General features: G+C 35.8%; 1 protein-coding gene across 1 annotated transcript in view; it reads left to right on the top strand.

The window, feature by feature from the left end:
• The window catches only part of LOC137631359 (uncharacterized), a 467,812-nt gene that overhangs the window by 386,521 nt on the left and 68,873 nt on the right, over positions 1-12,418 (top strand). The window contains 1 exon segment of the mRNA XM_068363133.1: positions 1,618-1,812. Coding sequence (XP_068219234.1) covers positions 1,618-1,812 — 195 coding nt within the window.

Genomic DNA, 12,418 nt, shown 5'->3' with positions numbered 1-12,418 from the left:
ACAGTTACTATTTCTGAAAATAATTAAGACAAAGGGGTTTGAAAATAAAATAGTTGATAATTCTGTGCAATTAGTAAGTAATGTTCTGATTTATGGTGGGTGATGGTTGAAATCTTCATCAAGAAATAGACATGTTTCTGGTTTGGAAAGATAGTAATTGGCCAACAATTTTCCAGCAATGTTTAATCTCTTTCAAGTGGCTGCTTTATGTTGTAGAGTCAGCTGTTACCCACATTCTGAATATTTTGTATCAACGACTAAGCTGTAAAACTGCAAAGGATTTTTTTGTTGCTTCAGGAAAGTGATAGAAGCATCCTTTATAACCGAGTAGAAAATAGATGATTGCGTTGTAAGAATGGAAGGATTCGCTAAAGCTATGAAATAACTTTTACATAAAAAGAACAATATTTTGCGTTAAGTCAAGGGACAAGTTACTCTACTGTTCAATGTAGTATACTCATGTTGGCTTTTAAAGGGATTTTGACGTAAGAAAAATCTAATTTTGGGTGAGATAGCCATGTCGTACTGATGGAAGTTCCCTTCGGCTGCTTCCTAATGTATAAAATTTCTGCGAGTGATATCACAAGAGAATTGATAACATTGTCAGTTCTCATATTTAAATTATGATTTGTATATTCCACTCTATGTACTATGTTCAACACAGTTAACATCAATCACTGTAGTTTTAAGAAGCAAACAGGGACACACACTAAATCTGTACAGCCGCAAATGAATGGTACTGCACAACACCAGTAGTTTAGTGACATTGCTCATATGATACTGGGTTGGTTGGTTTAGATTGAGGTGCCCCAAGGTAGCCCATAAGTGTGGAGGGTGTTGTAGGGCATAATAAACCTTGATGTGTACCTTTGGGCTGTCTGGTCGAGAGATGCAGAAAGCCAACATTTTTACTATGATAACAGTGTTTTACTTTTATAACATATCTCATACTGGTACTGTATTATAATGTTTATCTTCATTTATTGTGTAATCATTAGGGTTTCCACTTTTAATTTCTTAGTTTAATTTTGCTATTGTGATAAGAACAATATAGCTACCCATTCAGTTTCAAGTATTTATCAGAAGTTGGTTGATACATAAAAGGAATGAGAAGTTATTTCATAGTCGGTTAGCTTAAAAATACTAGGCAGTAATTTACATATTGAATTGATGTACTGGTATTTCTTAAAAGTAAAATATCTAAAACATTCTTGAAAAATATGACACGAGATAAAAGTAATCTTTTAAAGTTAGATTTTTCTCAAATAACCAAGAAAACTAATACATACAGTACAGTTATCGCAGAGTTGAAGCGTGTGTTCAGGAAACATACAAAGGGGAGATGATTTTATGTTAAGCTACGAGTTAATTTAAGTAATTTTCTACTTTGCTGGTTTATTCTTAAACCAGAATTAAAAGGATATACAGTATGCATAAATTATTATAGAGGTAATGTTTGGGATTGTAAAGTTATAATTTCTTTTATTTTTTTACCTGATGAAGGGAAGTAATTTATTGAGATGTATTATTGTCATTATTCAAGAGAGTATCAGCATTTATGAAGTGGAAATGTAATTCATTTTGAGCTGTGAAACTAACCGACCTTTCTTTTTGCAGTACAACTCCAAGGTTCTCACAGCGCCGGTGCTCTTCCTCGCGATTCTCCGCAAGAGCTTCTCTTGGGAGAAATCCGTCGCCTTCGAGAGCGCCTAGTGACGCTGGAATCTGAAAATGCAACCATGAGCATGAAACTAAGCCAGCAGCAATGGGAGGTTGAACATCGCCTCCATGAAATTGAAATGCAGCTGTGTGGTAATTCTAGCAATGCGTCAAGTACCGAGGACAACGAAAGAAATAAAGAAAGTATCATATAGATTTTTGTGGGGGAGAAAGCTGTGGCTGCTTTCAGAATACTGATAAATCTAAGACATTTGGTATTTGAAAGGAATTATAGCTACTGTATCTGTAAGTTTTATCTTTTGATATCAAGGAAACCTTTCAACAAGTTTCAAATCATATGACTACCAAATTTCATTATCTTAAAATTTCAGGAGATAATGGAAAATTTTTCCAAAATTTACTTTGTTGTAGAAACATGGAGATAGACATCAAGTGTTCTCATTGGAAATTTGAATGTATAGAGCACTATTGTAAAGTGAAAACAGTCACGACCTTGTTTTAGGTGCTTAGATAGTGTGTGAGGCTATAAATTTTGTGTTGTTTTTTTCAACATATGTCATGGCTGTGAGTTTTGCGATTAAAGAATGTGCCATTTGACTGTTTTATGAAGACTCTCATTTGCATTCTGTTGAGAAGTATAACTACATTGGATTTGGTAGTAATACATGATTTATAAAATTAAATGGTGATAAATTCTTAAATATGTCACTACTTCACAGATATTTAAATACTGGTGAGGATAGTGTTTATTTTAAAAATTCTAGGTTAATTATTTTGTGTACAGTAATATTAGGTATGCGCTCATTTTTAGGGATAACAATATAAACAATGTTAAGAAATGCCTTCAACGTAAAATTTTGGCAATTAACTAAAACTGCAGTATAAGTTTCTTCAGCTTTACTGAAAAATACCCAATTTAATTCCATGTGAGGGATGGATGTATGTAAATATACCCTATTATGTAAAAGTTTTTTATATTGAGTAATGGTGAGGTTCTTAAACAGGCTGGAATCCCAGCTACCATAGTTATATCTTATTAATTACAATTTATGCCTAACATGCCAAAATTGACGAACAGTATTTAATTGTAAGTAACCTCCGTCCCATTTTCTTTTCGCAAGAACAAATTAAAGCTATTACTCATGTGTAAAAGTTTAACATTGATGGAAATATTCTTTTTATCCATCATTAAATCTTGTTTTCAAAGTACAAGTACAAGAAATCATATTCTTGATAGTTTAATGTGAATATTTTAATAATTAGTCACTGATATAATGCATATTGTGCAACATTCTGGACATTCTTCAGATTAATGGTGCATATTGTTAACTTTTCAGGGTATATGACTTGGAAAATTTTGTGTGATAAATCTCAGTGAAATGTACTATAATGTACTGCCATTTAATTATGATTTCAGAGTCATTAAGGGATGAAATTGAACTTTTAATCATTTCTAAGATTAGAATTTAACATTGATGGAAACATTAAATTGCCAAAAAATACCCAGCCTGCCTTAAATCCAGTTGCATGTACCTTATCTCAAGCAGCGCTAATGTTTACACTATTGTCTATCTCCATGTATAAAATGACAATTAAAGTAACTTCTGCTACGCAATTTACTTGACAGTCTTCTAAACTACAGTACTGTAAATTCCCAGTTGTGGAGTGGGGATGTTACGAAGGCTTTGAGGTGTCTTTGAAACAGAATCCCCAATGTGTGCTACCAACCCTTATAAGTCTCAGTCATCTCATACCCTTATTTTTAATAAGGAATTAGTACTTCAGTACTGAATGCTGAGAATAATGTAGCAAAGCTTTAGAATCAATTTTATATGGGAATTTTATTTCTTCTGTGATTTTTTTGGGATGAAGACAGTTCCTTTATGTGTAAGTGCTTTGCAACATTTTTTAAGTGATTCTTATGAGATTAGGAGAGTGTAGCAGAATATTCAATTTGAATTAAGGTGATATGAACATTTACTTTGAAATTATTTAAGGTTTTCATGCCATTGATTTAGTATTTTGTGATTTTGTGGACACATAGTTACAGTGCTTGTATTAAACCAAATGGCCTACCTCATCTCCATGAATTCATCAATTTATTTCATGAAACTGCATGCAGCTTAGGCTTTGGAATGGATATAAGGACTTGAGTTCATTGTTACGAGTATCAGAGAGGGGTATGAGCAGACTTAGACTGTAATCCATCTAGCCTTATTAAGGAAACTTACAAATGGGGACTGTTTATCAGAAGCAGATATCTTTTACAAGTGCTAATCGTGAGTGAAAGTCAGATGAAGCAAAGGAAAATGATTGAAGACAGTGCCACACGAGCGTGTTTCGTGGCATATTATAGCTTATTGCTGTAAAAACTTTGCAATAATTGTCAATATTAGTGTTGTAAGTAAAAGCCCCTGTGTTCATGCCTGTGCATGTTGCCCAGACATACAGTATAGATCATATTCAGTTTTGCTCTATCATAAAATAGAGCAAATTTAATTTTGCTCTAACAGAAAAAAGAAAATATTGGCTACTTGGTGCAAAGTTGGGCAACAAGAAGATAGAAGATGCCAGAAAACGTGTTAGTGTGATACCGCCTAAAAGTAATTACTAATGGTGCCAAATGTTCAATGTTCCCATGGTATATAAAGAATTGCGACACAATCATTCTGCTGTCCTAGTGCATTCCTCTTTATTCCCAGCCATTCCCCAAAGATATATTATGGTCAGCACGTAGTCCTAGAAGACGTGTTGGGAGACGGTTATCCTTGTGACCGATCCCTCATGCAACACTCCCTCTAGAGTCCTTGGGATAAAATGGATTGTAAAGGAATCTTCTACAACCAATAAGACAGTTGGAAAATGAACTTGAATATGAATGGAGAATACTTTGGAATATGTCATTTGGTTTTCCAATGTTTATCTCAAGGTCTTTGGTAGGTTAAAGTGCTTTTATGAATGTATCAATTGATCTTTGTCTTCTAAAAATCTCCTTGAAACTGTTTACTGAAATATAAGAAGTTTGTAGTATAACATAGAGCAGACTCCATTTGCTGATAAGAAGCATCAATAATATTTCTCATATACATATATAATACAGAACTTAACTCTGTGAGTTAACAGAAGATATTCTGTATCTTTATAGTATTTAAGATAATAGAATTCCTATAATATTTTCTAACTGCAAACCAAGACAAATAAAACTTGGCTATTAATGCCATTATGTTGTTTGTAAGTATCTTTTTCTACAGTAGAGGTTTCTTATTGTTATAAATACATATATATATATAAATATATACATATATATGATGATAGAGTAATTGCAGTAACTAAATGAGCATAATCTGTATCTGTAACTCTTTCAATGCCAGATAAGTATAGTATTTTCTTCTCCTTGGCCTGAAAATTTTACCGGGAGGCTATGAAAAAAGTGTAATTATTGAAGAAAAAAATGAATTCCAATACACAGAGTTACCAATTGAATACAGAACAGGAATATTTGCCACATTCTAGAAGCAATGTCTTTGGAGAAATCTGAAATAATTGGACTCCTGCTCTTGCATTAAATGAAATCTGTGGCAGATTTCCAATATAATGGCGTTGCTGTGTTTCAGAGTATGCCCATAGATGAAAAGTATCTACTGGAATTACCTAAATAATAGCAATCTTTCTCTTCTACCATTTTGTCATAAGACTCAATATGATATATCCAATGAGACAACAATAATCACGTTTAGCCAATCGCTCGTAATCTTGTTATTGTTAGCACAATTATTTATTGTTTGATTTAGACATTAGCATTCCATAGCTTGCTGTACTCATCAGTTACTTATATTAGTTGAATTTAGCAAATGCAAATATTGTACATGACTTTTGTTACTGAAGGTATTATGCTTATTATGCTTAGACACCATCAGTAGACATTTAAGTAGCAATTATGAATAATATACCACTTGGAAAACGAGGTAAAATGATGAAAGGCTAAAAAGAAATTTGCAGAGCTACAATTTTATGACATCGTATCGACTGAAAGAAATAGAAATTGTTTTGGTCATATTGAGCAAATTTAATACTTGAATACTTTCTTCTTGAAACTGTGATTCAGATTTTCTCTGTTCCATGAGATTGACACTATGAAAACTTCAGTCATAGGAAATATTGTGCGCTGTATAATGGGGGAAGTTATCAATGATTTAATTAGTTTAAAAGTACAGTCTGCAAGTTAGCATTCTACAGTGATGAAACATATGATTACTTATGGTGTGGTGGTTATCATATTTAATAATTGCAAAGTTCTAGAGGTTGGCTAATTTTGAAGCATCTGCACTTTACACTGTACAAAACGTAGATACTATCTTTAGGATTACATGTGATGATGAAGTTCAAGAAATTGAATGAATGAAGAACGTTATCTGCACTTTAGACATAACACATACATAACATAAATATACCATTTATATTTGATTATCATCAGCCGGGTTCTGAAGGCATGTTATCCATTAACTAAATGGATATGAGTTAAATGAAAAATATATCTATTTCCAAAGGGAGTATTTTTTTTCTTTAAACTTGTAAAACTTGTGCAGAACTGTCATTAAATGTTAAAGAATCTAGTTTGCAATATCACGTATGAGAGACAGCTTAGATAGTGTGGAGTACAATACCCAGAACTAAACAGAAGTGTCACCGTATGTCATCATAATAATTGGTGTTTTGTTCTAACCTTTCTGTACTGCATTGTCTTTTTTATAATTGCCAGAGATAGATTTTGAATTTCAGTAAATATTAGTCAGAGATATACAAGTACAGTATTTACTGCAATGACCAGATATCTATACAAATAAGTTATACAGATAAGTTATGTACAGTATATTGGAAGTTGCTTTCAGACATCTCACATAACTGGTTATGTCAAACTTTTAAAATAAAATTCTTATTTGTTCAAAGGTCTCATGTACCCTGTTTTGTTTGGGTCCTTGGGATTCCTCCCCAATTTTTTATTCAGTTTAATGAACTTGACATTATATATTACTCCAAATTTCATGTCATTGAAGGAAATTACTTCAGACAAGCCTTATACAAAATTAGAAATGAGATTTTATAGATATTCATGTTTACCTACATAATTACTGATCCTTCTCAGGTTATGGCTCATTTTTTCTTTTGCTACACACACCAAATAGTCTGGCCTATACTTTATAAATTCTCCTCTTTCCTCATGCACCTGACAACACTATGATAATCGAAAAAATTTTCTTCACTCGAGGAGTTAACAATGCACTGTAATTGTTCAGTGACTACTTTCCACTTGGTAAGGGTAGAAGAAACTCTTTTAGCTATGGAAAGCAGCTCTTCTAGGAGAAGACACTCCAAAATCAAACTATTGTTCTCCAGTCTTGGGTAGTGTGATAGTCTCTGTACCATGGTCTTTCACTGTCTTGGGTTAGAGTTCTCTTGCTTGAGGGTACACTCGGGCACACTATCTATTTCCATATTTCCTTTCCTCACTGGGGTTTTCCCTGTTGAACCTCTTAGGCTCATAGCACCATGCACTTTTCCATCTAGGGTTGTGGCTTAGCTAGTAATAATAATAATAGTGTTTTGTTTAAGTAGATTTATAATGGACAAAAGAAAAAAAAAATATTGATACCTAAATCATTCAAACATCGATTGATAATACTGAAGAATGCTTTAAACAGACTTATACTTTTAAACATAATTACTTTATTGTATTGAGTTATAGTTTACAGATTGTAACTTTCACAAGAGTACAAAGTGACAGTCAGAAGGAGCAGTTGTTGGCCAAATATTGTGATTTAATCGGTTTTAGAGACCGCATGCTTTATGGCGTTTAAGATAGTTGGGTTATGAAATAATCCTGGATGTATTACAAATTGATTCCAAATCAATTTTATTTATCACCTTGCATTCCTCAATTACAACAGGGTTATTGTTTACAGGTACCTAATGTAATGCAGCATTACAGTGTAATCAGGGTTTGGAAACATTTGGAAGTGCATATGCTCAGTTTTTAAGTTTAAAGTTGTTAAGGATGTTAATGATGGGATAATTGTGACAAAGAAAAATGTATCACTTACATAGACATATACGAGCTTAAAGTAGAACATAGCAGTATGCCATGTAATCATATAATGTAAGCATAGTTAGTTCATATTATTCCTTTTAAAGAGAATCTATTTAACCAGTTATGAGGTTGTCGGTCATTCCTTGAAAGATAATTTTTTTTAAATATCTTATTTTAATAATGATGTATCAACCTACAATCTTCATTTTCAGTATTTGAAATTAGTAAAAGTTATCTGGCTGCACTTGTAACCTGATGTACACCCTGTACAGTGTGGAGGCATGTACTAAGTCTTTTTTTATATATAAACTGTACATTTCTAAAATGGATAGAACTATCAACTCCATTGTAATTCAGCAAATTATTCTAAGCCTCATTATGTTCATAAATGACCAATACAGTTATCATCTTTTGTGACAAGGAAAGAAATTTGAATGTGGAAAACTGCTCATAAACAAATACTGTAATGTTTTTGTTAAAAATCATAAATGTCCTAATCATTCTATGCAACTTTATAGTTTTGATATAGTTTTGATATTATTCTCATTTGAGATTCCAAACATGCAATTTCGCTTCTTTCACGGATACTTGAGAATTTCAGAAAGTACACAGACCTCTGCATACAGTGATAAGGAGAAAATTCTATGGTATCTGTCAGATACCTGGAGGATTATTGAGATCCCTACATAGTCTGACTTGTTTATGTCATGTAAGTTCAGGGTATTCTGTTGTCTCATAATCTAAAAGAGAAATACACAAAGCTAGACCAAGAGTTCTAGCTGATGTACAGTATTTTACATTTACTTTCAATAATTGTAAATTAAAAAAAAATATGCAGATGTTATTTCACTGGAAGATCGACTTTCGATTTTGAATATTGACACACACTGATTTGAGTAGGGTATAATACACATAATCAAAGTGTATGAGAAAATTACGTTGTAACATTCAACTTGGATAGCAAGGAACCCAATTTTTAAGGTTAACGTATATAAACTTTTTTCTAAAAAGGCAAAGCGAATCATAATTGTACCAACATTTTTCCTTTAATCTATTTAAAGGGTTGTTGTAGAGTGAAGCATTATGAAATTTGTGTTACCAACCAAACATTTGGTTCAATTGTATATGATTTAAAAACCACACACTTCTTTGTTATGTTTCTGTCACAGCATTGTACTGTAGGGCAGTACTTTTTAAATAGACCTGATTAAATTGCAGTATATTTATAACTTTACTTCTACTGGCAATTGTGTGACCACAAGTAAGTATACCATCATGTTCGCAAACATCATTCATGTCAACAGTACTGTATTTTGAATTGGAAGTGGAGATTATGTAATTACTGTATATGTGTAGGTTATATTTATATATGTGTGTTGCTAATAAGTCTGCGTACATATATAGCCTACATATATATACAGTATATGAATGTGCAAGGTTTGGATGTCAAAAGTATATTACACATTTTTCTTAGGAATAGGAACAGAATTGGTTGCCAACTGCATTAGTGATGGTAACAGTAATGTTAGGATAAAGTATAGAGAGAAAGAAAATGAAGTACAAGAGAAAAGTATGCTGCTATTTTCTGCTTTGTATTTGTATTTTTTTATTTGTCCAATAAAAGTAATATTCCGAGAGAGGTTGCATAACTATTATTATTATTATTATTATTATTATTATTATTATTATTATTGTTGTTGTTATTATTATAAATCATAATAATAGTTTTTCAATATTAAACTTACCCGATAATCATGTAGCTGTCAACTCCGTTGCCCGACAGAATTCTATGGAGGGATACGCCAGCTATCACAATACTAGAAGGGGGTGTATTTACCAGCGCCACCTGTGGCCAGGTACTCAAGTACTTCTTGTTGACACCTCCTCAATTATTCCTCTGTCGTGCTTCCGGCAAGACGTTCTGGGATACGCTTATGTTCTTGGAGTATTTTCACGACTTTGGTGAAGTATTTCTCTTTGATTTCGGCTGTCGCTTTACTGGAAAACTTCTATATTAGCTTAGTTAGCTTTTGGAATTAATTTGTTTAATTTTGGTGACGAGAGAGTATGAACTCTCGTTCACCTTTCAATGGCCGACCCTTCCCTTAGACGGAAGTGTTGGTGTCTAAGAGAGTATAGACTCTCTTTCTTAATTTTGCTTAACAAAGTTATAGATTTATTTTATATCTCTCCGCCTCTTATAGGCCTCTTCGATTAACTTCCTTTTATTATAAACTCATTAAAATTAATTTTTATATTTGTTTATATTCGACCTTCCTAATAGTAGGCGGTCTTTTACCGAAGTTAATAAACTTTGAGCCCGTCATTTCGGTTTTACCTGTTAACATATTATGCTATTTCCGCCACAGAGTTTGAAAGATTTTCTTTGACAGTCTCGTACTGTTTTCAAAGCTGAACTAACGTTTTGTTTTGTCTCTGCAGTTGTTGACGTTCAGAACGTTCAACTTGCACTCTATCGTTACGATAGAGAAAGAATGTTCACGGTTTCACGTTGCAGTAAGAGTAACCGTGTCTAGCGTTTTGTTCATTCTTTCTTAACTTAATGGTTTTGATCCTAATAAAGGAACTTTTCAGTTTTTTCCTTTAACAATAATATGTTTTTTACGATATATATGATTGGGCTCTTCTCTCAGGTTCTAAGTCAAGAGAGAGAGAGAGAGAGAGAGATAGAGACGGAGGGAGAAAGAGGATAAACGTTTCATTCAAGCCTGCCAGGCGTACGAGTAACGTCATTATCGATTTTTGCTCTTCTCCCTAGTCTCTTTAGGGGAAGAAACTAAACGTTTCTAGAGTGATCTAGTGTTTAGTCTCTTTCCAACCACTGATTTATCTTTCATTAGATTTTTCTGTTACATTGTAATTCTGTTTTCGCAATTACTAACTTTGAGAAAGGATAGAATTGCGTATTTCAGGTACAAACCACTTAAGTTTCGAGTTCAGTGAAATAAGTGCAAACAGAAATCAAAGTGATAAGTGATTAGTGCGTGAGGGTACTTTTGTGCGCGCCAGTCGTCCTCCCAGTCCGGGACCTCTTGCAAGCTCCCAAGCCCAGGGGAGAAGCAATGTCGAAGGGCATAAGGGTTCAGCAGGCCTTGATCGGCGCACAGAAGTATTCTCGGTGGTTGTGGGCGTGTCTTACCGAGGCCGTCACTCCCACCCGCAGACGATTGAGCCCTTATTTTGCTCGTCTGCAGAAGAGATTAGGGGAGAAAATAAAGGCAGAGTAACGCTGGTCTCAGGTCTCAAGACTTCTTAAACGTTAAGTCCAGACCTATGCCAGACGTACGAAGTTAAAGTTCACAACCCGAATGCAGTCGTTGGGTTAGCTCTGACTCTCCTAAGTCATCAGTTGATTACACTCCGACTTAGAGGAGTAAGGTTCTGCCACAACAGATCTCTGCTGTTAAGGCTTTACCTCAGCAGAACTTAGTGTCTGCCGACCCCAAGTTAACTCTACTGCAGTCCATACAGTCACAACTTTCGGTCTTGATGCATGAGTGTCGGGCTGAGAGTGTTGCACCGCCTGCACTCCCTCCACCTGTTCTCGCTGCACCTGTGCTCGCCCAGCCTGCACCTGCTCCGCCTGGTCGCAACACCATCTGCCAGGCGTACGATGTTGTGAACTCTACTACAGTCCATGCAAGCACAGTTTTCGGACTTGATGAGTGAGTGTCGGGCTGAGAGTGTTGCTCCACCGCCTCCGCCTACACTCCCTCCTACACTCGCTCCGCCTGATCACAGTACCATCTGCCAGGCGTATGATGTTGTGGACTCTACTACAGTCCATGCAAGCACAGCTTTCGGACTTGATGCGTGAGTGTCGTGCTGAGAGTGTTGCACCTCCTGCACCTGTGGTGCACCAACCTCCTGCACCCGTTCAGCCTGTGCTGCACCCGCCTGCACCGGTGGTGCACCAACCTCCTGCACCCGTTCAGCCTGTGCTGCACCCGCCTGCACCGGTGGTGCACCAACCTCCTGCACCCGTTCAGCCTATGCTGCACCCGCCTGCACCGGTGGTGCACCAACCTCCTGCACCCGTTCAGCCTGTGCTGCACCCGCCTGCACTCGCTGCACCCAGTCGCAGCTCCATCTGCCAGGCGTACGATGTTGAACCACTTTCGGAGTTTGCTGTTCACAGTGTTGTTCAGCCTCAGCCTTCTTTAAGGCAACCCTTGCTTTGGGATCAGGAGAGTTACACTCTTCCTCCTCCTCCCCTTGCTGCTCCTCCAGTGGTGCAACTCTCGGTTGGGGTACAACAACCTCTCCCCTCCGTGAGTCTGTCTGCTCAACCAGCGCTGCACCGAGTTCAACCCTCATCTAGGCAAGCTCATCTACACCATGCACTTGCGCCTCAGGAGCCTCAGCTTGCTAGAACTTTACCTTGTTCTGCGCAGCCTCAACCTTCTCATGCTCCACTCATCTCTCAGGAACAGGAACGGACTACTCCGCCTCCGTCCTCCGCTCAGCTGGTACAATCCTTGGGTGCAACTCTTGCTAGGAGTCAACCTCCTTCACCCTTGCACCTGCCTTCTGCTCCGTCTGTTGTTCAGCCTATGCAGTCTGAACCTCAGGTTTTCCCTCAAGTTGAGGAAACCTCTGTTGTTGTTCCAGCTCGTTCTGACTCTGCTGTTC

Source organism: Palaemon carinicauda, chromosome 39 (genome assembly GCF_036898095.1).
Source record: "Palaemon carinicauda isolate YSFRI2023 chromosome 39, ASM3689809v2, whole genome shotgun sequence".
Classification (NCBI taxonomy): domain Eukaryota; kingdom Metazoa; phylum Arthropoda; class Malacostraca; order Decapoda; family Palaemonidae; genus Palaemon; species Palaemon carinicauda.
Note: the sequence above shows the minus strand (reverse complement) of the source record. Positions and strands in the feature narration are given on the sequence as shown.